Source organism: Cuculus canorus, chromosome Z (assembly GCF_017976375.1).
Source record: "Cuculus canorus isolate bCucCan1 chromosome Z, bCucCan1.pri, whole genome shotgun sequence".
Lineage (NCBI taxonomy): Eukaryota > Metazoa > Chordata > Aves > Cuculiformes > Cuculidae > Cuculus > Cuculus canorus.
Genome location: NC_071441.1, coordinates 8,616,929 through 8,644,574, shown reverse-complemented (window position 1 = coordinate 8,644,574; position 27,646 = coordinate 8,616,929). Strand labels below are relative to the sequence as shown.

Below are 27,646 nucleotides of genomic sequence, written 5' to 3'. Positions count from 1 at the left end.
CTGCTTTAAAAAATGATCTGAGGAAAACCAGATGAGTCCATCATTCTTTGTTCCTTCTGGTTCACAAATATATACACGTATATGTACATTGTTACAGCTGTAACTGATAAATGAACATACTTTTGTTAGTTTTCCAGATTGTAGAATTTGATACATATTGCCACGATCTACCAAAAGGATCTGTCTCCAATTCCTCAAACCACTCAACTACATATTCAGTTACTTCTGGTTTGGAGGCTGTCCATTCCACGACGACTTCTTCATCTGTTGTAAAGGTCCTCACCGTTTCAATAATCTGAGGAGCTAAAAATTTAACAGAAGATGTCAGCAATTCTATCTTCATAAAAACTGCAAGAAGAAAAGAATTCAATTACAGCAAGCTGAGATTAGTTCTTCAGAAAAGCATGAGACTCAGTCAAGGTTAAAAAAATTTAAACAGTTACTTTATATCTACATATACATGCATGTACTCAAAATACTTGTGAAATCACGGAATTATTGTAATAAAAAGTGGAGAGAGGGGAGACTGAGGAGATGATATTCAAGGGGATTTAGGTACACAGAGTCAAAGACCAGATCTGAATTTCACTGTTTATATAACATTGCAAACGGATTTACTACCAATTTTACAGGCACCACAGATTTTCAAGTTTCAATTGGATTTTCAAAAGACAATAAGAAAAGCATAAATCATGTCAGCAAGGACATGAATGACAATGAAGCAAAAGTGAACCATGAACGTGCAGAACAGAGGTAATGAAACCAAGTGAAAATCCAGCCTGGCAAAGCAGATGTAAAAAAGACCTGGTGAAGCAGAGGGGGGAAAAAAAGGATTACATAAGGAAAAATAAAGCATCTCACAGCATGGAAAATCAGAACAACGTTGGGGGATACAGAAGTGAGTAGAGAAGTAGTCAGCAACCTTCAGAGCAAGATGACATCATGTCTACATATCCAATTTTCTGATTAGAGCAGAATGTGATTGAGCTATTCTAGGGGTACACTTGCACTTATTTCATGAATAACTCATACAGGAGAAGCGATTCAAGTGTGACAAATACAAGCTCTCTTCTTGACCATGGGCAGGCAGCTGGATGTTGCAATACAATGCTTACCGAGATACCAGAGTTAAATGTAAGAGTCGAAGAACCCAACTGTTGTGAAGTGGAGGAGACACAGCATATCTCTCTCTCTGCCTCCATTGATATACTTAAGGACTTCTATTAAGCACATCTTTGTTTGAACATTATTGTTACATGCACACTAATAATGCCCTGAGGTAAACCAATTTTATGACATAGTAGACAGATGAGACAGAATTGAATGAGACTATAAATTTATTTGGGAGGTCCAGGGTGAGAAGAACAAAACCATAAAAAAACTCAGAAAGTAATAAAATAGACATTACAATCAGACATCAGAAAGTGCTGATATCTGAAGAACTGTATCTCAAAACAAAAACCCCAACAATAATTGCTTATGACAAAAACATGGTATGTGATAACAAAATATGACAATCAGATAATACTGTTCTACAAAAAAAGTAATGACTACACAGCTTTGTGCATAACAGTTCTCTATATGTATAGTTCTACGACAGAAGACCTTAGCACAATTTTTCTTCCACAGTAACAGAACTTGTACACATATCGGGGGGATCATTTCATTATTAATGAGAAAAATGTATCACAATATTGAAAAGTCTTACTTTTTTCATCAGTGGATGGAATCCTCAAAATAGCTGCGGGAGAATTTCCAGCAGAGTTACAGGCTATAACAGATATTATATACGGGTCTTCATTTAAAATCAAAATAATTTTCTTATCGGTAGAGTTTTTTGTTACTTGAAGTGCAGCACTTTTTTCTGGAAAGTACTGTATTTTGTAGCCTAGAATTCTCCCAGGAGATGGAAAATTGTTCACTGGCTATTAAAAACAAAAAAATGCAGTACTAAGTGTTTCACAGTGTTATTTGTGTAATCAGAAGTATATACTGTGTTTAAGAGTCCAAGTCAAATTACAAAATAATTACACTATATTTAGAAAAGCAAGATACTCTCTCCAGTCTCATCTTCAGGACAGTCAGATACAATAACTTAATTGAAGGAAAGGTTCAAAAGTCAAATACTGAGATTTCAAATATAAAATGCTTCTGGGTCAGTCTACTAGAAGATTAAAGTGAATTTAAGCACAGGTTTCTTAAGCCATATTATTTAAGAGCAGTTGTAAGGATTCTCAATCAGATATTCCAGTGATCTGAACATAATTAAACCCTTCCCTTCTGCACAGATCACAAAGCTCTATTCATCTACCGTTCAGCAAACAAAAGCCTTTTCAATTCTGCTTCAGTTCAGTGAGGTTTTTTTCTAACGACAGCAAACCCCCATGGCAGTTACATGTCCTACAACACCAAAGTGCTTCAATGCAACATCAGCTGCAGGATACAAACACGATTATCAAATCACAAAAGAAGTATATACCTTCCACATAAGATGTACAGATCTGTGTCCAGCTGACTGTGAAGGTTCAATTACCCTCCATAAATCCACTTTTTCTGAGGGAGCTATTTAAAGACACAAAAATATTTTGAAATCTGAAGTTATATTAAAAAGATAGTGTAATATGGTAAGAACAATCTAAAGGTTTCAGAAATACAATCAGAGGAAAACTTACTAAAAGTTTTCCCTCGTGCAGTGTTGTGCCTTTTTTCCTGAATTAGTACAGCTTTGCTTTTTCTGCAAGTTTCCTTCTGCTTTCTTTTAAGTTCTAAATGAGATTTTTCTAGTCTTATTTTATAACTGGTAATATAATTTCTCCACTTCAATTAATTTTATTAGACATACTATGCCACATTTCTGCTACTATCCTAATTAGCAACTTTCAGTCTCGTCTACACTCTTAATTTTTCCTCTCTTCACTGTCTACCCATTCATCCATTTTCTTACGTCACGTGTTGTTTCTATCTCCTTTCAAATTTCCTCCACTACTTGCTCTTGTCTTTCAGTTTTCCCTTATTTAAATAAAATGTGTTCTGTTTAAACAACAGATTTCTAAACCCAAGAGACTGATAATATGCTGAAAATATAGGTTTCCATTATTAAATCTTAATGGCCCAAAGTAAACCGAAAAAAACCCCATACTAAATAGTTACCCTACCTTTCTCTTCCGTGCTTGCTGTTTTCTCTTTACTCCACTCACTCCAGAATTTTGAATTATTATTGATACACCGAATGGCAACTGAATACTCTGTGGAGTCCCACAGACCTGTGAGATTATATGATCTTACTTTCTTTGAAGAATTCATTAGGACACTGGCAAATTTCTGAAAGTAAATATAGTAATAAACATTACTTACTATAAAATTGCATGCAGATAGTAATATATATTTTTATAAAACCACAAAGGACACAGTTTCCATGTTTCCCACCTCAATCCTCTCAAACTCAAAATTTCAAGTTTCATACTTTTCTACGTAACATCTTCATTCTTACTGTAAAACTATAGGGCCTCAAAAAACTTGGAGTCAAATCTAGGTCTGTACTGCCCAATTTGTGGCTTGAACTGTGTGCACACAGGTGATTTGAGACAGCCAGCATGGACTGACCAGGGGCAAGTCCTGCCTGACCAACTTAGTGGCTTTCTCTGATGAGGTAACCACAGCAGTGGACACAGGAAAAGCAAGGGATGTGATCTATCTGGACTTCTGTAAAGCCTTTGACACAGTCCCCTGTAACATCCTTCTCTCTAAATTGGAGAGATAAAGATTCGATGGGTGGACTGTTCAATGGATAAGAAATTGGTTGGATGGTCGCATTCAAGAGTAGCAGCTTAATGTCCTGATGGACATTCATGACAAATGATGTCCTCAGAGGTCCATAGTGGGACTAGTGCTGTGTAATATAGTTTCATCAATGATATAGACAGCGAGATAGAGTGCACCCTCAGCAAGTTCGCAGAGGACACCAAGCTGAGTGGTGCATTTGTCACACCAGCAGGGTGGGATGTCATCCATATAATTTAGCCATATAACTATAACAGGGTGGCTGTAGGCCATCCTAACGATTATGGGCATATGAATAAAATTAAAGACTAATAAAAACACAGAGAATTCTGATATCAGGAGAAAACAAGTAGACGAAGTCTTAAAGTAGTGAAGGAAGACAAGAATACAAGAAATAACTAATGAAATATCTTCTTGGAAAAGTAATGACAAGGTGCGTAACTTCCTCGTCTTAAAGGGAACCCACTCACGTCACTGATGGAAGTCAGAAACTGCACTGTTGCACCAAAAAAAAAAGTAAAAAAAACACACATAAAGCAGGAATTGGAGTCAATGCACCAACTCAACTAGACTGACAAGAAGAAAACAACGGGAACCATGGGAAGATATGTGTGTACAGAAGGACTGGTATAATCACTGCACCAAAATTACTGTCTTCTCTTCCAAATTGCAAAAATTAACTAATAATTAATAATTTTCCTCAGTTTCAAATTTCAGATGACTGAAACAAATAGACACTAAAATAAATGTTCAAGGTAGCTAAATTCTAACAAAATCAGCAAAGGTAAGTTTTAGAATAAAGAAGACTCCCTCTTGGGAGGCAAATCGAAGTAGTAATATCATGTAGCTTCACAACAGGGGCAAAAACTTGTGAAGAAATTCCTGTCTTCTGCCAGTTGAATCAAACCATAACAATACAAAATGCAGACACCCACTCCTTGGAACACCATAACAAGAAGTGCAATGCCTACAATGAAGCAACCTCTAACCTCTGAATATTTTAGTCCATTTGGATCTCAAGAAACTTATTTTCAGAAATAGAAATCTGCTCCTATAAGAATGAATAGGGGATCTATAAAACACTGACAGGTTTCAGACTGTTTTGCCAGCCTGCCGTAAAAAGGGCTTCAAAATTACTACCAGTCTCCTGCAGAACTTGAAGCAGAATGGTAGACACCCTAGAGTAGCTTATAGATACTTGCCAAAAGGCTGTGAACGTTATTTTATTATCATTAGAAACTTAGTACATGCCAGCAGAAAAATAGGTCATCTGTTTTTCACTTAATAAAAACAGTTCATAGCAAACACCAATACTTGGATAGTTTTGGTAGGAAGGCTTAAAAGGTCGAGAAAATAGCTGTCATTTGGTCAAACTTTTTTTTGCATATATGTACTGACACAGAAAAACAGCTCCTATATCTAACTGATGGTTTGAGGCTGTGTTTATTGGCCATTTCATTGACTATACACAAAACTATCAGTCATGACTGTAAGATCCTATAGAACTAAACTCATTGGATTTTTGTCTTTACTGATCACAGCTACTGTGTTGCTCTAGAAAACCTTTGGAGAAACACAGGTAAGTTCTGAGGAAGAGAATGGACGTAGACCACATTTGATAGTGAGAAAATAAGACAGGTAATTTCTTAAGCAGGTGGTGACAAATAGATACAATACACAACAAGGCTGCAACTTCACAAAAATATGTATGTTGTCAACAACTGGGAAGGATCTCATATGTCTTTACTCCAAAGGATTAAAACTCTTGAAGGGGTCTTTCAAACAAACATTAGTTCTGTTTCTAATACTGTGTGTGGACCTAAGACATCCTACCCATCTGAGCATCCCAAATATAATATCCCAAATCCTACAACTAATACGTTATATATAAAATAAAGATGCTTGCTGTAAGGATGTGAGGAGGATGCTAATTAGAAACAGCTTTAGCATCAGGAATTCTTTTAAAGCTCTAAGGACTACCATTAGTTATCTTGATAAATTCTTCTCTGCCAGAATTACACATTTAATGTATAAATTAGTTAAAAAGCTAAGGTCAAGGCAGACATCTCAGTTTAATAAACTTTAAAAAAAAAATAAGCAACCTCAGTAACCAGCTCTATTATTAAATTTTGAAGAGTAAACCTTGAGACTGTAAACAGAATCACTTCAGCACTAAGAAGCATTGGAATAGCACATCTGAAAGAAGTAAATGTCTATATTCTACAAGCGTTCCATTTAAGTGTCAGAAAGAAACTACAAAAAGAAATTCCTTTATCTTCCATCTTGCAAAATTAAAGTATAAATTCACTTGAAAATTAACGTATTTTCACTCCATCTTAAGCTGATTCAACTACTGTTGTTGGGAGCAAATACTGTTTTCATCACGAGAATGAGGCAGGAAAATAAAACATTAAAACTGACCATATGTGAAATCCCTCAGTCTATGGTCACCCCTTAGCTTTTCACAGAAATATTCAGAAGTACAGTATGTACTAAAACAGACACTGACCAAATGGAAGAGAACAATTAACCCTAGACAACAAAACAATAATCCTAAGATCATGCATGTATAACTATATTTCACTAGGACAACAAGGTTTAAATCATATTTCCAACTACTTGTTGTCTTTGTTCTATCTAGCTTTTTAAAGCACTAAGAAATTATTCACAAAGAATCTAACATTCAGTAGAAAATTCATGTAGCTTACTGAAGAGTTTGAATAGATGTTTCTGTATCGAAGCTCACAAGTTAAATCTTGTAAAGGAATAATCTTCTCAGGCATCTTCCAGGTTACTTCAAGCAATTGCTTTATACCAGTGATTTTTTTAATTGAAAGTATTTCAGGAGGTTTAAATTTCTCTAGAACAGAGAAACAAAAACTTTAACAGCGGAAAAGACTTCTATAAAAGTTCTGAATTTTTCCATCTATATGTGTTCCAAAAAGTCTAATTATTATCCCAATAACATACATCCTATCAGAGTATTCACACAAAGGTCTATTTTATAGACATAACTCTACATATAGGAAGTTACCTTTAAGAGAGATAGCACACTTAACTGATGCAATGCTGACAAACCCCTTCTCAAACAAACCTACAGATTTCTTTCATCTGCATCAGCACTGAAGAATGCTACTCAGAGACAACTGAAGGGAAAAGAAACAAAGTGAAGCTGGATTGCCAAAGTCAAGTCCAAACTGCAGATGAGGGAAAAATTCAGTCGAGAAGGCATTTGAGGGAGAGAGAAGTGTGAAGGAGGCAATAAGAAAAGAAAGGATTAGCACTAAGAAACTAGGGGGCTCACGCATGAAGTAAGGAGGAAAGTAAGGTCTGAACACCGGGAGTAAGGGACCATATGTGGCTGGAGAGCTGACGGAGTGCTGCAGCAGAAACTCTCGGTAAAAGACATTGTTGATTAACGACACCAAAACGATCAGAGGTAAATGGAAGCACCATGCAGAGGCAGAAGAGGTAGATAAAATATTAATATTGCTTCTGGGAACTGCAGAAAATTTGGTTTTGTAATATTCCTAACCAGGAAGTAGACTAGCAGAGTAAATGATGGGCAGACCTGGAGAAATGATAATACCACTCATCATTTACAGCCAGGAGTTTCACTCATATCTAAGACCACTCAAAACCACAAAAACCAGTCCAAGTACCCCTTAATTTGACAAAAAGTTTTAGTATGCAGATTTTACTTGTTAATAATTAAAAACTTAGCAATTTATAACAGATAGATCAGACATTAGCTTAAAAAAATATAGTTGCAGTTAGATGTTTCATCACATAAATACTGCACACTATCATTTCTTAACACTTTTCAGTAAGCCCATGAAAATGCTGAAAGTTGCTGCTGTACCATCAATCAGTTCAAGTAATTTTACATTAAAAGGCCATCAGTTAAAACATAACAAGAGACTTGCTTCAACTAAATTGGAAGCATCCAAATTTTTTTGAGAAAAAAAATTGGAAAGGATGAAACATTTTGTTAAAATCTAAACGTAACTCCAGAGACTTCATAATTTTAGCTAACCATTAAAATTAGAGGGCACTTGAAAAGTGAAATCAACCTTAAACAAAATGAAACCCCAATAATAGTTTCAAAACCATTACACTGTTTTTTTGTCATTAGTTTCTTCTGTGCAAACCAACTCTGATTACACAATATGTTTCAGAGTTCTCTAAGCTGCACGGAGGTAAAAAGAATTGTGAAGTGTGTAGTTAGCACAACATACACTGCTTTATATTTAACTTTTTTTTTAGTTACCTATATTTTTCACAGCTATAAGAACACAATCTGATGAGGCTTCACCCAAAATATTTTCAGCTTTCACCTGAAAATAAAAATGACTACTATATGGAACATGCGGATGCCGAAATGAACACGACTCCTTTTTGCTTGGACAGGTGTGAATTGTTTTGGAAGGAGTCATGCTTCCTATTGCCATCCTAAAAAAAACAACAAGAGAAGAGTAAATGAGTTAGAAGTTCTAGGATTTTCTTATAATGATTAAAACTGATTGTTGAGTTACTATTTTATTATTATTTATATGGTTTTGAGGTTGCAGGACATTTTTACCAGTCATCATCTCCTTTGATCACAGGTTTGTGCAAACAAATACTCTTTCCTCACTGCATTGCTTCTGCTAACGCATAGCAATAGCCTGCATCGACTCAATTAGTTTTAATTGTAATTAGTAGGACAGTCTTCCAGGATCAATAATGAAGAGTAGAAATGCCTTAACGAGGGATTCCACATGCTATTATTATTTCAGATTAAAATCTCAAAAGGAAGGGAAATCATCTAACTCCACACAAGACCTCCTTTTAAAACTACAAACAGATATATAGATATAGTGAGTAAAACATGCCACACGGAACTGTGATAACAAGCTTTTGTTCGTCTATAAAAACAGAAAAAAAGCCTAATTGTTCCACTGCAAAGCTATTACGAAGTAATAGAAAATTGAGAGATTTTCCTGAAAGAACACACTGGTGATAGGCTGTCTTTACAGCCTACACTTCCACAATATACAGTGTGGGATACAAAAACTAACAAAATTAATTTTGTTCTACTGACCCACAGAGAAATTTCTCAACAAATAAAAATTCATACCATGTTAGGCAGTAAGCAAGCAGATAATGTGCATAATGCAAAAAAAAAAAAACCCTAACAGTTTGAGGCTGGTATTTCGTAAACATTTTTAAACGATTGTAAGCCTGCACTGCTACAAAAAGCAGTCCTACCTCCGTAACACATATAGCTGCTTGTTTCCATCCACAGGTCTCTGCTCCCACGTACCAGTGCTTACAGTAAACTCAGCTGGGGAGTTATCTCAAGTAAAATTAATGATTAGATTTTACTGGAAATAGTTCTGCAATCCAACTCACTGTGTGGTTAAAGAAAAATTTGTGCTGGTACAGGAAGGAGCAATATTAAGACTTACTTTCAATAGCTGTTCTTGTTTATGGTTTCACAAACTCAGTCAAGTTATAAAATGTAGAAGCACTAGAAGGAGCAAGAAAGTTCTGCCTAAGAAACGTGAAAGGCTAAAACGGAGATAAAACTAAAGATGCTTTCCTGTCCTACAATTTAAATCAACAAGATACCATATGCTAGCATAACTGAAAATAAAAATGTGTCCTTTGGAGTCTGAACGCCTTTAGTTCTCAAAAATAACTTCAGATATTTTAGAAAACTCTTCATGAAATCATATTACCTAGAGTCTCAATTAGCCAGAAAAAAAAGTGGACCACAAGCAGCACTATTATGAAGAATACATTGACAAATATATTTTGGACAAAAACTGTGCTACTACGTTCAAATTTGTATCTGAGAATCTGCCTTGAAACAACACTGGCATCACCATTTTCACAGTAACTTATGAAAAAGTTCCTAAACAATATTTAAAATGTACCGGAAACTAAAAGAACCAAGTATTCATGATGCTAGAATGGAGTCACAAAAACATTAAAAAGTATGAGACTACAGAATCAGTATATGTAAATACGAATCCCCAGAGGTGAGCAATCCAAAAAGGAGAAGTAACTCTGGATTCTGTCACCACAACCTTATAACTCCCAAAGGTACTTCGGTGAAGTCCTACTGGTGGCAAGCCGAACAACAGAGACTTTAATACCATAGTTCTAACAGGGATTTTATTGAAGTAGAGAAGGAAGCAACCTTTTTTACCCATTCTAAACCAGGATAGTTCGTTACACAGACAATTTCTGTTAAACGATCCCCCAAACTACCTCCATTCTCCATTTGTACCAGTGTTCCTCAGCTTTTGATCTAATTAGTAACATTACTTCAAGGCAAAAAGTTAAAATCAATTCTCATGTAACAGAATCTGACTAAATTATCTACTGAATATTAGGTTGAAAACACTCATTTCCTTCATGCAGCATACTAAACAGGTATCAGCTTGTAATTTTTTCAGCCATTACCAAACCCAAATTAAATGAAATTCCTGAGGAAATGCAATGACTCTGAGCCCCACAACACTTGCAGCTTTTTTTTAAACCTAAGTCAAAATATGAGGGAAAGGGAGCTGGTGTTCCCAATACATCCTATACTTACACTTTTAGGTAAAGAGTATAGTTAGTTGAAAGATTTGTTTCTCTCCTTGAAGTCCAGTTGCAGGTAAGTTCAACATCAAAGTAATAAATGCAGGAAATATTTTCTGGTACGTCCGGTTGAACTACAATGATGCACATTAAAAAAAAAGTCCAGTAAAAATGAATAACTTCAGTGTACAACTGATTTTGTTGGTCAAAAAAGCAGAACACGGCAAACTTCCCTAAGTGGCTTGCATAGCACTTGATTTTATAATTTCTTACTGCCCTCAAAACTCCTCACAAAAGCAAAACCAAACCCACTCTTTCTCTGAGGAGACACAGATTTTCTCCAACTGTTTCTCAGAAGTACTTATGTGGGCCTGAAGACATTTTTGCGGTGACTCCTTAACTACCTTATATCAAACCACTACACACATTGTCCCAAACCTCTGTGTATACCCCCACAATACACCTGTAGCTCAAGACCAGTCCAGAGAATAAAAGAAAAACAAAGAAATAGCACAGAAGTTCAGGAAAAGGCATTCTCCGAGAGATAAAACTCCCCTTGGTTCCTTCCCAGACAAATGGCCTCGGCGCGCAGAAGGCAGCTTCCTGGGAAAAATATCTGTATGGCCTTGAAAAGATCACTAATTCTGGACTTTCTTTATCTTATAAGCAAGATAGCACCAAGGAAACAATCCTTTGCAATCTCTGTAGTCTGAAGTCATCTGTAAATATGTAACACCCTCAAAGACTTCTTTGTTAAAGCCAGACTTATTCACTCAACAGAAGAAATTGAAAGGAAGACAACTGTGCCCAGTGAAATAAACTACTTTTGAAAAAGCCCTCTCTTCAAAACAGTACTTTTCTGCCCCGCTTAACATAACACTCAAAAGATCTTACTTTTATTGACAAGCTTATGGCACACTAATCTTCACAGACAGACAGTACCTACTACTGTTCGATCTGCTGGAGGGTAGGGAGGTTGGGCTGAGGCCAATGGCATGAGGTTTAACAAGGCCAAATGCCGGGTCCTGCACTTGGGGCACAGCAACCCCATGCAGTGCTATAGACTGGGGGAAGAGTGGCTGAAGAGTGGCTGGAGAGCTGTACAGAGGAGAAGGACCTGGGGTTGTTGGGCGGCAGAGACTGAACATGAGCCAGCAGTGTGCCCAGGGGGCCAAGAAGGCCAACGACATCTTGACGTGTATCAGAAACGGTGTTGCCAGCAGTTCCAGGGAGGTTATTCTGCCCCTGTACTCGGCACTGGTGAGACCACACCTTGAATCCCTCACTACAAGAAGGATGTTGAGGCTCTGGAGTGTGTCCAGAGAAGAGAAATGAAGCTGGTGAGGGGCTGGAGAACAAGTCTTATGAGGAGCAGCTGAGAGAGCTGGGGTTGTTTAACCTGGAGGAGGCTGAGGGGAGACCTTATTGCTCTCTACAACTACCCAGAAGGAGGTTGTGGAGAGGAGGAAGCTGGCCTCTTCTCCCATGTGACAGAGGACAGGACAAGCGGGAACGGCCTCGAGCTCCGCCAGGGGAGGTTCAGGCTTGACATCAGGAAAAAATTTTTCACAGCAAGGGTCACTGGGCACTGGCACAGCAGCCCAGGGAGGGGGTGGAGTCACCGTCCCTGGAGGTATTTAAAAGACAGGTAGATGAGGTGCTCAGGGACATGGTTTAGTGGTTGATAGAAATGGTGGACTCGATGATCCAAGAGGTCTTTTCCAAACCACCAAACCACCTGCTCAGACAAGGTGAGCTATGGTAGGCTGCCCAGCAACATGTTTTACCATAGGGCAAAAAACTGGCTGGATTGCCATACCCAGAAAGTCGTGGTGAATGGAGTTAAAATCAGTTGGCGGCTGGTCAGAAGCAGTGTTTCCTAGGGCTCAGTGTTTGAGCCACATCTGTTCAATACCTTCATCAATGGTCTGGATGAGGGGATTGAGTGGTCCCTCAGCAAGTTTGCAGACAGCATGCAGTTCTCCAGAAGTGTTCATATGCTTGAGGGCAGGAGGTCTCTACAGAGCGACCTGGACAGGCTGGATTGAATAGTCAAGGCCACTTATACAAGATTCAAAGTCAGGTGAGTCCTGCAGTTGGGTCACAACAATCCCATGATTGGGATTCTCGTTCTATGATTCTATGATTTTTCTGCATCTATTGCTTCTTTACTAGAACAGGGCCTCCAGGCACAAATTAGTATAATCTGGACTTAATCCGTCCAATAAATTCGTGAATTTGCAGACAAATTTGTCCTGTAAACTTCTCCCCAAAACAACTTGAGAATAATTTCTTTGGAACAGATGATTACAGAGAAAATCCATTCTGGAGAAAGCTAAAGTTGGCTAGGGTAGACAGAAGGCATAACAAAAGAGTCAGATCTAGTACTCTCTAAGTTCAACAGAAAACTTCCGCCCACTTCAGCTGGCCAGAGGTCAGGGTCAGAGAAGTTTACGGACCAGTGTCGGTAAGGAGTGCCTGAAATTTCACGCTTTATTTAATGAAACAAAAGGAGATACGCAAATAGCTTTACAATGTTAAAAGCCGAAAAAAATAAAGTAGTAGTTTTAACAATATACAGTAAGTTATTAAAATGTTAAAATTACTTACATCCAGATTTAACTTCTGTGTGAACCAAAAGCTGTTCCTGGCCCAAGTACTTAGTGAAGCATTTCACATGAGCTTTACTGTAAGTGAAATTATGGATGGTTACACTAGATACAGTCTCATTCACAATGTCATAGTTTTCCTGAGAAATCAATTCATGATTCAACTTCCAGATGATGTGGCTTGCATTTCTGTGAGGTGTGTAGTGTTTCCCAAGAACACAAAAGAGTTTCAGGGTGGATCCTCTTTCAATTTCAGGAGATGAGGGAAAAATGTCAGCATCTCCAATAGAGTTTTCATCTAAAACCAAAATCAAATATATCATAAAAACTAATTAATCTTAAAATACCAGCGTAAAAATTATTTTTCTGTATATAGGTAATTTAATTAGGTTTTTTTCCTATGGAGTTCAAATAAAGTGCTCAGCTACTTATGATTTAGATATTGCTGTTTGGAAACTCCGTTCCCATCAGGTACTACACTACCATAGTTACTATATAATAATTACATTTCCGTACCTTTCCAGAAATAATTGAGACAGTTCAACGCAAATGGTTTTTAATCGTTGAAAATGAAGAAAAGAGACTGTTGTCTTTTAAAGCAGTTTTCAAAAAAACATTCCTGTACTTAAAAGGTACGCATACCATTTACATGTTATCATTACTAATTACTTTATCAGAAAACACATCAAACCAGTAAGTTTAAAATTTACAACTAAGCTGCAATATATTTTAATATCTCATTCATACTTTTACTCCTCATAGAATTTAAATTCCCAGATACAGTGCAGGAATTGTATTCAAAATGCATGTAAAAGGAAAAAAGAAGCAGGCTGAACGAATTAATTCAGCAACAAAGCTGTCAAACACTGCAAGAATCACTGCACTGCAAGTCCTGCAAGGAGCTAGCTGCGTTGAGTTTGGGGTTTTTTTTGCCTCCTACTTATTTCACAAAGTCAAATTGCATAAATAAATCTGCTAAGTAAAAAGCAAAGAAAACCCCAGCTTTCACAGACAGAATGTAGGAATGAAAGGGAATCAAATATTAAACTTCCATCCTTGTTTTCTGGTAGTTCTCTCATTTTTGAGTGCATTAACTGTAAATTGCTCTATATGTTTCCTTCTGTGTCCTTCTTGTTTCAAAGATATTTCTTCCGGTTTCAAATTCACACTAATGGTCATTTTACACGTTTTACTGCACAAAACTGACTCTTGGTTGTAAGGTCTACAAACATAGGCGCCCTTCCTCCCAGTAATAACAAACAATTTAAGACACAAATACCATTATATAATAAATTTCTGTTGTACGTTAAGTCATACGTGATAAATTACACACGAACTTTCAAAGTCATGTTAAAGTCATTATTTCAATCTGCCCTTGTGATTTCCTGTTCTAACCCACAAAAACCAACTTAATCAGTTTAAAGTGGCACTGTCGCCACAGGACGCATCTTTAACCTTCAACCGCTTTCCAACTGCTGTTATCCCCTCTGCACATCAGAGCTGACTGTGTAGTAAACCAAAAGGAAACCGATACTGATGAAAAACAAAAGCATGGCAAAAAAACATCATTTTCCATCCAGATAAGATTCCTCCCTGCTTCACAACTAGCCACATAATCATGTATTCCTGCTGAAGCACAGGGAGATAAAAGTTGGAGAGAGTGCAGAACTACCTGCTCTTCTAACTTCAGCTGTTACCTGTGCTGGCTTAAACTGAATGCAACACCACACCCAAAAAACAAAGTCACATATTACTAGAAGACTTTTAAAACTAGGAATGAGAGCATTAGAACATTAGTAGTCATTGCATGAATCTCTGAAGAGGTAATATTTGACTTCAAAACCAGCAGATATTAACTGCATTTTAAGTGCTCCTGTGATAAAAATTAATTTGTTCCATCAGCAGATTTCCAAAGTTACCAGCCTTTACAACCCAATAAGAATTGGACTATGATATAACTTCCAGAGGCAGATTTCCCTTCTATATCTTGTGCTGCAGTGAAACAGTTAACTAAGTTTTAAAATACTTTTTCTTTTGCAGTTCAAATAAAAAAACCCCACTCAAATCCAGTCTATTATGATCATAATTAACATTCCACAAAAGGATATTGAGAGCGCTATAAATGATTTTTTTTCTCTCTGTACTGTATACTACTTATTCAATCACCTAACTTCTATTTCTAAAATACTTTTTTTTTTAAATTTTCAGAACTTTGAGATTTCATTTGGACAAGGTCACCTTTTGGAAAACTTTCTTATGGCAATACAGTTGCTAATAACCAAAAAACATACCAGCCATAGAACTGCAGAGCAGGACAACCATCCAAATCAAACAGCAGAACATTTCTTTTTCAGTGATTGTGAGCAGGAAACACTGTCACAAAATAAAAAATAAAAATATTAAGTTTCAAGTAAAGATGCCCCAGTAATACTTTGTAAGCATTTGTGTAAGAGTTAATAATGCTATTTAGCATTTCTCACTTGCATTCAATTCAAGTATTGTTTATTCTGTTATTTTCCTGTGCAACAGGAGGAATTCGATGCAGTTTTCGTAAGATAAGTATATACATTTCCTATAACGAAAAGAGAGTTAAGTGCATATAAAATCCTTCTGAGGGCAATGCAATCCAACTTCAGTAATTTACCTTTCAAGGATCATGTAAAGAATTGGTAAGAAATACATCTATATCCACTTGAAATGCAGCCTGACCAACCGCCTTCTGAGCAGTCACTTTGCAGAGTGAGCTCTATTCTAAAAGGAAAGCTGTTTCAGGAGAAGGAATGATCTACATCTCTTGTGCATCACCAACTAATAAAATAATTGTTCTGGAAGAGGGCTACAGTCTTAGGTGATCACGGACCCCAAAGAGGGTGAATTCACATTGTCTTTATCCCAGGTAAGTGTCCCAGGCACCACACTCGAGGACACTCTGCAAATGCAAGGCAAGTCTTTAGCTTGCTCTTTGAATCTGAACTGCTGTGCAGCCAAAGTAACCCAAAACTCTGGGGTAAGGAGGAGGAAAGCAAAGAATTAGAACGATTCTAAATTCTAAAGGTACAGCTGAATCCAGGCTTTCCAGGAAAAAAATGTCAGAAACCAAACACTCCCCTTGCTTCAGGCATTGCTGTCATCACTCACACACTCAGCAGATGAGGACCTAGGGTCCAATATTATATTAATAGCTGCTATGTACATAAGCCAAAGCCAGGCATTCCTATTTCTGCAGTTAGTTACAGTTCCTGTTTCACATTCAGATTTATCTGAGGAGCTGCTGTCTCCCTAGAATAGGTACACCAGCAGCCTTCAGACCAAACAAAGCATCTCCTCCTTCTACAGGTACGCACAATGCCAGGAAGCAGGTGTGCCCCAAGTCACTGTTTGGGACAGACATCTGTCTATAGGTGGGATATAGGCAGAAGGAGTTCTGCTCTAAGTTATTATCCCTTCCACAAAAACGTCTTTGGTTTTGCTACAAAATAAAATCTACAGAAATCTAAAAAAACATGGCAAAAAAATTCTTTGTGCTCAGTTTCTGCCAGAACTTCTCTTAAATATTATTTTGAGTCTCAGAAATCACTTTATAAACTTTGAGGCTATGACAGTTTGAATCGGGAGGGAGGGGGAAATGAAAAGGACACATGGGATAGAAAGAAAAATGAGGGAGAAGGTTGCCCGCTGTGACACTCCTAAAACATAGCTGTAGCAAAATGTGTACCAGCAAAAAAACAGAGCAATTACAAAGAGAGACTCTAGAACTACTTTAATTACCCACGGTGCAAGTTCTTGTTCTCAAAGTAGTTCTAAAGACAAATTGTAGTATTGATGGCAATAGAAACAAAGCAGCTTAAGTAATTGTTCCAAGTATTCTCTGCCAGTAGGTACAGAATTAAAAATAGATGGAGATCTAAAAATATTTTGATAATTATTTGTACATTTTAGCATTAATATAGGCTATGGCAATGCTGATGAGAACTTCCATTCTGTCCTAAAGTCATCACTACAAGAAAATAACATTTCATTCAAAAACAAAGAAATCAAATCATAATGATTATTCTAAAAAAGGCTTGCCAGTTTCATAGGAGCACACACCAATGATTGCTAAGCAGCTGTGGTGAACACTGATGCAGTTTGTATTTCATCTAGGAGATTAGTAGTTGCAGAAAACCAACACCCTTCAAAGGTAACTATCAATACCAACAAAACCAAGCAAAATAAGCAAGAGCACTAGAAGATGAGGTTCCTAATTCAAAACTACCTGACAAAGGAGGAACATTAAGCAAAATACAAACCAATAACGAGTTAGAGATTCTACACTGGTGTAAGCATTTCTTTTTTATTTTTAGAACAATTTTATTAGTCAAATAAAATCTTTTTGTAACAGGTCTATGAATATTGCTTTAATCTTGGATGATATGCTCACTCATGAGAATACGAAGTCCTATGTGACATGTTAAGATAAGCATACATATAATTATTTACAGGAAAGAGCTTAAGGCACTTAAATAATGAAGCCCTATAGTTTCTTTTATGTAGAGTTCTGCTAGCAATGTAAAGCTCACTGCCTCATCTGTATTGACTTCATGAAACAAAACCTATAGTTTAAAACACAGGCTTTCCACTTGTCCGAATGAACCATAGAATATAAAGCTTACATATTATGGCCATGACTAATTAAAGAATTTCCCATAGTGATTGACTTCTTCCTTCAATTCACCAAACAATAACACATTAACAAAAAGCAGTAAAAGTTGCCATAAGATGATGTGAAGTAACAACCGCTTCCAGACCAAAAAGGCGGCAGCAGCATTTCAAGTACGCACAACTACAAAAGAATTAAGCAAAATGAGAGAAAAGCAATGTCCAAAGAACAGCTGTCAATACCACATTTGATTACACTTCTCTAAATAGAAATAATGGGTTATTTCTACTTTACGGACTACTAAAAAAGATCAGTCACTACCAAGAACAAGAGGCAGATCATGGTTCTCCCGAGGTACGACACGCAAAGTCCCTTTCAGTCTCAAAGAATCAATTTAAGAAATACTCTTAATAAAATTAACAACCAATTTCAATAGAAGGTCCAATGCAAAAAAAGCAACCATGAGTTGACATGGACTTGATCTTGAAGCAGCTGCCCTTCTTCTAGAAGTTTAATTATTTTATCTGACTTTACTGTGAGTAAGTGAGAAAAATAAAAATACAGTACAAGTGGAACTACAGCCTTAGTTAAAGCATAGAAAGGGTACAAAAACTCTAGCAGGGAGATGAAGAACAATCTGCTATACATAAAAAAAAGGAAAAAGCCTATTAAGTTTATCAGAAACTTCTCACTCCTTCTTTGCTTACAACTTGGCAAAGCTCTAACAGTTTCTGCTGATATGATGCATATGCTCGTTTGCTATTTTTGAGGTGACAGGAAACAGAAGAGGCTGCATTTCAGGCTCAGCTATTTCCAAGAATAAGGAAAGCACTTCTTCTTTTTTTTTTTTTGTCATATTCCCTTGACTAGCTCCAGGCTTTTTTAGTAAAGAATTTGAACTCAGAAGCACTGGAAAAACAAAAACATTTTTTTTATTTATGCTTATGCCAGAAAAACCACACTCTGCCACATATGCCACTGCAGCGGAGCACAGCACTAAAAGATTTGACACTCCAAATCTGGCTGCAATGCCAAGTTACAAGCCTTCAAAAAATTCTAGTTCCAGATGCTCAGCGGAAATCTTAAACAGCCAAAGATCTAATCCATACTCAGGAAGCACTTTGTCCCACACCCATGCTTACCTTTTCCCGGTTTTCTAGTGCTGCTCTAGTGCTCATCACACAGTAAGTTGCTTCCACTTGCTAGAACAGCAGAAAAATAAGCAAAAAAATATATTTGTGCTCTGTTAGCAAATGCAAGCATCTTGCCACATGATTTGACAGGCAGCTGAGTGGGTGAAATAGACAAGAAGACTTGGGGGACAGACCTCCTTGACCTTTCTTCCTAGCTGTGAGCAGTTAGTTTAGCTCAGTCCTGATGCTAAGTTGCATTTCCTTCCACTTTCTCCAATATCAGATAGCGGCCAGTTATTTGACATGCCAGCTGCTACTTCCTACACGTCAAAGACCAGGGCACTGACTCCGCAGGTTACAGCCCCGCTCAACGTCTTACGTGGTTGTCACTACACTGGTACACGACTAAATGACTCAATCACTGTTTACTTAAAAGATGACATATATAAAAGTGCTGAAAGAACATTCCCTAGTGAAAGTCACATTGTAAATTCAGAAGTACTTCACTGAAAAATACTTACAAAAGCTAAAACCTGATGGCTGAACAAATAGAATAAACTGAACTGTCTTCTTCAACTGTTAAAAAAATGATTCACCAAAGCCAGATTTCTTGCAGGAAGAAGCAATCTCAGTGAAGACATCATTAAATAAATAAAAATTTTGTAACATAGTTGATGAAATAAGACTTCCCCAATACAGAAAAACTCTTGGTTTTCTGTTTTGAAATGTAAGTGCTTCGAAGAGCTATGGTTTAAAACTTTAAAAAAGTCAGAGAGAAAAACTAACCAAAGTAACTTCTCTCTATGCTCTACTTAGGACTATTTCTAAAACACTCTTCACCCCATATCAGGACAGGAAAGCTTTTTCCATTCGGATCCAGTTCTAAGGTTGTTTTTAACAACACATATACTTCTGCATGCAGTGTAGCTGTTACTCAGTCAATAAAGAAGATGGTACACCCATAAATGGAAAGGCAGCATGCCTCTAGCCTATATAAAACGTAAGCCCAGTCATCTTCAAAAATTTCTAACATCTTTGTTGGAACCTGACAGGGCATCCTTTCCAACTAAGTCCAACACTCTTCTAACTATGCAAGAGGAAAGAAGCCGAATAGCCACCGCTACCTATTCAGTCTTTAGCAGCAATTGCTACCATTCCACCGTAAGGAGAGACAGACTTTGCCCTGTACCAGATCAGCCCGTGCCGAGTGCCGGCAGCCTGGCCCTGCGCTTCACCCCTCTGGGACGTAACGTTGCAGTGTCACGCATTTTGAAAAGCTATAACCATTAGTTTTCAGAACTCCCAAGATTCAAATCCATCAGTGTTTATGTAAATCAAATCCTAGAGGGAAAGAGAACACTTCAGACAAACGATCTGAAGATGAAATTCGGTTTCCTTCACAGAAAACAGGGTGTAAAAGCATCAGCTTCCAGGACTGGCCAGAAGTCTATCAAGGGCAAGTACCGGTGAGCATCAGAAGAGGAACATGGAGATTTCTCTGTATAGGTCAGAGAGAAGGATGTTTAAACCTAACAGAGAAAGTAACAGATGTGAGGGACAACTTAAGGCTTTTCCCAACTCTCTAATCCCTATAAATTATGCACTGACAATCTCATCCACGGGGAAAAATGACAGACACTGAAGTGAAAAATCCTGAGCCCACCGGCTTCATTACCCACAGAGCTAAACATAGTCACCTGAACCTCAGACCAGGATGAATAAGGTGTAAAATTTTAACATTTAAAGAGAACTTGTTCTAAGTGGAATTTAAGCATACTTTCTTTTGAAAAATAAACCTATTTGAAATTATGACAGCCTACCGCAAAACAATGCTGCCAACATCTACTAAAATCACTTAAATAAATTCAAACAACACATACTTATGGAGAAAATAGAAACTACTAAATTTATGGACACATTCAAAGGAGCAGCAAGGAGTAGTCCCTTGAAACGCTGTGCTAGCTTCTGACCTCAAAACTTGTTCTAAAAATGCCATAGTGGGGAAGAAAAAAAGTAGAAACAAAGTCTGTATTCATCAGGTTCAATGACTTGTTAATTTAAAAGCTGCAAATCAACTGGAAACTGAAAAAGCAGGAAAGCTGTTTTCCTACTTCATTCTCTAAACAAATAATAAAATAGGCACAGAAGGTTAAGATCCTTTTGTTCTAAAATCCTGAAGGACATAGTGACCAGGAAAGGTCAAGTTCAGCTAGTAACCGCTGATAACCATTTTTTTGCTTCATATAGCCTAGAGTTACAGATGCAAAACATGTTTTGATAAACCCTTTATTAATCACTCGACTACTGGATGGGGGAAAGGCTGTGGATGTAGTCTTCTTGGACTTCAGTAAAGCCTTTGACACAGTTTCTCACAGCATTCTGCTTCAGAAACTGTCAGCCTCTGGCCTGGACAGGCGCACACTCTCCTGGGTGGAAAACTGGTTGGATGGCCGGGCCCAGAGAGTGGTGGTAAATGGAGTTAACTCCAGCTGGAGGTCAGTCACAAGTGGAGTTCCTCAGGGCTCAGTACTGGGTCCAGCTCTGTTCAATGTCTTTATCAATGACCTGGATTAAGGCATTGAGTGCACCCTCAGCAAGTTTGCAGATGACACTAAGCTGGGAGGAAGCGTGGATCTGCTGGAGGGTAGGGAGGCTCTGCAAAGGGATCGGAACAGGCTGGACCACTGGGCTGAGGCCAATGGCATGAGGTTTAACAAGGCCAAATGCCGGGTCCTGCACTTGGGGCACAACAACCCTATGCAGCGCTACAGACTGGGGGAAGAATGGCTGGAAAGCTGCACGGAAGAGAAGGACCTGGGGGTGCTGGTTGACAGCCGACTGAACATGAGCCAGCAGTGTGCCCAGGTGGCCAAGAAGGCCAACGGCATCTTGGCTTGTATCAGAAATGGGGTCACCAGCAGGTCCAGGGAGGTTATTCTCCCTCTGTACTCAGCACTGGTGAGACCGCACCTTGAATACTGTGTTCAGTTCTGGACCCCTCACCACAAGAAGGATGTTGAGGCTCTGGAGTGTGTCCAGAGGAGAGCAACAAAGCTGGTGAGGGGGCTGGAGAACAAGTCTTACGAGGAGCGGCTGAGAGAGCTGGGGTTGTTTAGCCTGGAGAAGAGGAGGCTGAGGGGAGACCTTATTACTCTCTACAACTACCTGAAAGGAGGTTGTGGAGAGGAGGGAGCTGGCCTCTTCTCCCTAGTGACAGGGGACAGGACAAGAGGGAATGGCCTGAAGCTCCGCCAGGGGAGGTTCAGGTTGGATATCAGAAAAAAATTCTTCACAGTAAGAGTCATTGGGTACTGGAACAGGCTGCCCAGGGAGGTGGTCGAGTCGCCTTCCCTGGAGGTGTTTAAGGAAAGGGTGGATGAAGTGCTTAGGGACATGGTTTAGGGAGTGTTAGGAATGGTTGGACTCGATGATCCAATGGGTCCTTTCCAACCTTGTGATTCTGTGATTATAGAACAATATTTAACAGCATATTGAATATTAATACATTTTAATACAAAATGCTGTAGATTGTATTTAAACTCCAATTTTTACCTAAATGTAGCTTGGCACAAATACAGAAAAATAATTAACACCTATCTAGTAAATAGAATATAATTCATGAATCTCTGAAGAGGCATAGCAATTCAGGCTCTAAATGTATCTTAAGGTATAAAACACACAGCTAAATAAAAAACCTGCAAAACAAATATTTGTTAGCTAATTAACATGTTATACATCATAATAAAGACTTAATTTTTAGAGAAAAAGCTTAAAGCTTAAAGCAACAAACACAGAAGAAGATTTAATTTCTTTATTTTTATGTATTAGTTTTTTTTCCATTTTAATCATAAGATTGTATCTGATTTTATAACACTCACTATAAGAAAGGCCTGGCCATTAATATCACTACCACTGAATGTTGGCGATAGGACATTGAGAACATCAGCTCTTGTAGTGGCACTGGCATTCCTGGTCTTTTTCCTCACTGAGAAAGAAAAAACAGCCAGGTCAGGGCTTAAACAAGTTTTATGTACAGGTTTGGTCTTGGAGCTTTCTTAAGCTCAGTGCGTGAGTGAGTACAAAGTCCTGTTTTGGCTGCAAGAACCTACTTTGAGAGACAACTGTGCGCCAGACATTTTCAGTTAGTGAGACATTAGATGAGACGGTTGCCTTTGTGCCTCGTCCTTGAGCACAGTCGTTCAAACAAAGGTGCAGAACAAGAAGCCTCTGCCACAGGAAGCAACTAGGGGAGAAAAATGGATGCCCAGGGCAGCAGGACCCATACATCAAGCTTTAAAGAAACAGAACTGTCACCAAGAGACAGTGGTCTGTCCTCCTTCAGGTGGTTTTTACCTCAAGTTTGTACAGAAAACACACCTGTCAGAAAGTTAGAAGGAAGATTTTCTGCACTACTTCAGAGCACCAGTTCACCTTGTCCTGTCAACTAAGACCACTTCCAGATATTCCATAGTAAAACACATCCCCACTTAAATAATGTTAGCAAACTGTGTTTCATGAAAAAGCCAATAAAAACCTTCCTGAACTGTTCAGGGGATCAGCTACAGCCCCAAAAATGAAGGATATCATTATAGCCCCTGTCCTACTGTAGTGCTGCAAGATTTACAAGAACGCAGAGAACAACACGGGTAATCCGGTGACCCCACAGGCACAAGACAGAAAGGGAACAAAAAGTGCAAAACCTTACTTTCATACTTTCTTATCACTCAGAAGACTGTGACTCTGCAGCTTACCTGTAAACAAATTACACCATTCTGAGAAAGAGATTAAACCATATATTCTAGAAAACACTGTAAACACAGAATCAGCTAATAGTGTTTTGCACTTAAAGCTGCTATTGCATCACTTATTCTTGGCCTTGGGAGTTTATTTAGAATATAAATATTAGATCTTGCCAAACTAACCTGATCACCTTCTATGACAAAATCACTCAACTACTGGATGGGGGAAAGGCTGTGGACGTAGTCTTCTTGGACTTCAGTAAAGCCTTTGACACAGTTTCTCACAGCATTCTGCTCCAGAAACTGTCAGCCTCTGGCCTGGACAGGCGCACACTCTCCTGGGTTGAAAACTGGTTGGATGGTCGGGCCCAGAGAGTGGTGGTCAATGGAGTTAACTCCAGCTGGAGGCCGGTCACAAGTGGAGTTCCTCAGGGCTCGGTACTGGGCCCAGCCCTGTTCAATGTCTTTATCAATGACCTGGATGAAGGCATCGAGTGCACCCTTAGCAAGTTTGCAGATGACACTAAGCTGGGAGGAAGCGTGGATCTGCTGGAGGGTAGGGAGGCTCTGCAAAGGGATCTGAACAGGCTGGACTGCTGGGCCGAGACCAATGGGATGAGGTTTAACAAGACCAAATGCCGGGTCCTGCACTTGGGGCACAACAACCCTATGCAGCGCTACAGACTGGGGGAAGAATGGCTGGAGAGCTGCACGGAAGAGAAGGACCTGGGGGTGCTGGTTGACAGCCGACTGAACATGAGCCAGCAGTGTGCCCAGGTGGCCAAGAAGGCCAACGGCATCTTGGCTTGTATCAGAAATGGGGTCACCAGCAGGTCCAGGGAGGTTATTCTCCCTCTGTACTCGGCACTGGTGAGACCGCATCTTGAGTACTGTGTTCAGTTCTGGGCCCCTCACCACAAGAAGGATGTTGAGGCTCTGGAGCGTGTCCAGAGAAGAGCAACAAAGCTGGTGAGGGGGCTGGAGAACAAGTCTTATGAGGAGCGGCTGAGAGAGCTGGGGTTGTTTAGCCTTGAGAAGAGGAGGCTGAGGGGAGACCTTATTACTCTCTACAACTACCTGAAAGGAGGTTGTGGAGAGGAGGGAGCTGGGCTCTTCTCCCAAGTTACAGGGGACAGGACTAGAGGGAATGGCCTGAAGCTCCGTCAGGGGAGGTTCAGGTTGGATATCAGAAAAAAATTCTTCACAGTAAGAGTCATTGGGCACTGGAACAGGCTGCCCAGGGAGGTGGTGGAGTCGCCTTCCCTGGAGGTGTTTAAGGAACGGGTGGATGAAGTGCTTAGGGACATGGTTTAGGGAGTGTTAGGAACGGTTGGACTCGATGATCCAATGGGTCCTTTCCAACCTTGTGATTCTGTGATTCTGTGATAAAAAACACCTATGTACCATTTCTTCTCATACCTTCTCCACAGTGATTAAGAAGCTCGCTTACACTCCCACTATCGAGTATCCTTTCATGTATTAATCTCAACCTCATATAAACGTAAAGAGTACACGTTAAGTCCTCTGTAAGCTGTTTTCCATTTCCTTTGGGTTTTTTTAATTTGTATTTTCTTCTGAAGGCTCTCCAGTATTTCACACCCTTCCTGAAGTGTGGACACAATACCTGAATAGTCAGAGACAGATGGACAAAAGCGAGCTACGGTCTTCATTGAATTAATGCAGTGAATGTATAACGTAACAGTGAGGCCCCCGCACAGCTCCCTTTCACCTATTCCTCCCCACCTTTCACTATTGGATAGTAAAAACCTCATGTACTTCGTAACAGGAACATATCACTACCAAGACACCTATCTGCTATTCCTCTTACTGTACACCTAAACAGAACCTTTTTCCCCCCCCCCCCAGAGCACCCAATCATCTAAAAAACTCTTTACTTCTTTCCAAGAATTCTTTGTCCTGTTGAGCATTCTCTGTATTCTTTAATCCCAAATATATTTATGCTGATGTTGACCTGCATCAGACAACTGCCATATCACTCTGTTAATTCAGACCACTTCATAAAGCTTATGTATATCCTGGTTTTCTTCTGTTTACTACCTATACTATAAAATGTACTGACAGTGTTTTTATATCTCTGTCAAAACTGCTGGCTGTAACGTGGCATGATACTGTGAAACCAGGCTCCATAGGACCTACTAACATCAGATACATTCTGAGATCTCCCAGTATGGCATGTTTTAATTGAATATGACCAAACAATACAAAAAAGTCCTAGTTTTACATGATTATTATACAAAAAAAATGAAGCTTTTAAACATTCAATACTGCAACCTCTACAATAACAGGCTAAAGTTGTTTTCCCCTCTGCTTTTTTCCCTTTTGAGACCTGCTTTGTGCTGATTAGCCTCTATCTTACAGAAAAACGTGAACTGACCATTTCCGTTCTTTTGCCCAATACACTAAGCTTCCTTCAGGCATGAAAAAATTATCTTGCTCAGTGTGTTAACTTGCACATAAGAGTCTAGAAGCTGGATTTCAACTACTTTGAGCAATCATCTTTAAAAGACAACAGATGCGAAGTTGTGAGCAGCTTCCCCAATTTAAGCAGGAGGGCATGCGGCTGATAACGCAGATATGTACTCAAACACAATATTAAACCATTTTTTCACAGGAAGCAGAAACTCTGCAAGCACAGAAGTACAGGGCTGGTGTACTTAGATCTGTACATCACTTTGGGAAAAGCTGAGCAAATACAAGCAATTCAAGCAGCCAGCAGTTGGGAAAGAGCTTTCACTGCCTGTGATGACCGCACACATTGTGAACATTCCGAGAGCTCATCATTGTCTGCACAAAGAACGCCACTGCCAAGCGTGTGCATCACGTTCTTCTCAAGAAGAGACAAACGCAATCAGACAAATGGGAAGTTTCAATTCTTACAGCCTCATGAAGGAGAGGAATTGAAAGCAGCGGCTTGGCCCAGAGAAACATGGAAATGTGCGCTGCTCCCAGCCTGGGACGCACATCTGGGGAGGGGAGTGTGTGCGCATCTGGGGGGGGAGTGTGTGCACATCTGGGGGGGGAGTGTGTGCACATCTGGGGGGGGAGTGTGTGCACATCTGGGGGGGGAGTGTGTGCGCATCTGGGGGGGGAGTGTGTGCGCATCTGGGGAGGGGAGTGTGTGCACATCTGGGGAGGGGAGTGTGTGCGCATCTGGGGAGGGGAGTGTGTGCGCATCTGGGGGGGGAGTGTGTGCACATCTGGGGGGGGAGTGTGTGCACATCTGGGGGGGGAGTGTGTGCACATCTGGGGGGGGAGTGTGTGCGCATCTGGGGAGGGGAGTGTGTGCACATCTGGGGAGGGGAGTGTGTGCGCATCTGGGGAGGGGAGTGTGCGCACACCTGGGGGGCGAGGAGAGGATACACATATCCGGGAGGGAGGAGGGGTGCACATCTGGGAAGGGGTGCGCAGGCAAGCACGTATCAGTGCTGGTAGAGACTCACTCGGGTAACGCTCCCGGGAAGAACCCCACACTCCCCCAACGCTTCACTCTAACCAAAACGCCCCCAGGGACCCGGCGCTAAAACCCCTTCTCACTCACCGCATCTGCCGAACGGGCGCCGCGCTTCGCCTTCCCCGCGAAGGGACGGAACGAGACGGGCAGAAGGCACCAGGCTCATCCGCTAGAGGAACTCCTCTCCCCGCGATTCCGAAAGGCAGAAGCCACCGCCCCCGCGCCGGCAGCGCCGCCCGCCTTGAAACGGCGTGAATGTGTCCGCAGACGCGAGAGCGATGGGCGCTCGCTGAGCGGCGACCGCAGCGCGCACTCCCGGCGCTCTTTAGGGCATCACTGTGAGTGACAGCAACAACTGAAGTGACCGCGCCTTTTAAAACCAAGGTGCATCCCCGTTAATGATGTAAAAGAAAACTGCAGCCATCACCACGATAAAAACGAATAAAAGGAATTAGAAGCAATATGGCAATTAAGAGTGACGCTGTGACGTTAGTAAATGGAAATCCAAAATCTCCAGTAATGTGCTTCTTACTAAGCACTGACTGCCCTTTCAAAGCACTCTCCAGGAACAGATATTGCATTTTAACATCTTTATCGATACAGATAGCATAGAGAGGTCTTGGCACTAACACAGGAAGAGATCCATAACAGACAATAAATGCGTTCATCCTGCACTAGTGTCACCGGCAAGACAAACTGTA

At 39.7% G+C, this 27,646-nt stretch overlaps 1 protein-coding gene across 3 annotated transcripts in view; it reads right to left on the bottom strand.

The window, feature by feature from the left end:
- The window catches only part of IL31RA (interleukin 31 receptor A), a 45,715-nt gene extending 18,445 nt beyond the window's left edge, over window positions 1–27,270 (bottom strand). For 2 of the 3 annotated variants that reach the window (XM_054054865.1, XM_054054864.1), the window contains exons 1-11: window positions 27,033–27,270; window positions 18,744–18,803; window positions 15,254–15,335; window positions 12,964–13,260; window positions 10,367–10,487; window positions 8,051–8,232; window positions 6,489–6,640; window positions 3,156–3,321; window positions 2,480–2,562; window positions 1,709–1,925; window positions 121–303 (exon numbers count right to left, since the gene is read on the bottom strand). In XM_054054865.1, coding sequence (XP_053910840.1) covers window positions 121–303; window positions 1,709–1,925; window positions 2,480–2,562; window positions 3,156–3,321; window positions 6,489–6,640; window positions 8,051–8,232; window positions 10,367–10,487; window positions 12,964–13,260; window positions 15,254–15,335; window positions 18,744–18,779 — 1,519 coding nt within the window. In that variant the 5' untranslated portion in view covers window positions 18,780–18,803; window positions 27,033–27,270. The remainder of the gene's footprint in view (window positions 1–120; window positions 304–1,708; window positions 1,926–2,479; window positions 2,563–3,155; window positions 3,322–6,488; window positions 6,641–8,050; window positions 8,233–10,366; window positions 10,488–12,963; window positions 13,261–15,253; window positions 15,336–18,743; window positions 18,804–27,032) is intronic. The other variant, XM_054054866.1, reaches the window with a different exon arrangement.
- Between the last annotated feature and the right edge of the window lie 376 nt (window positions 27,271–27,646).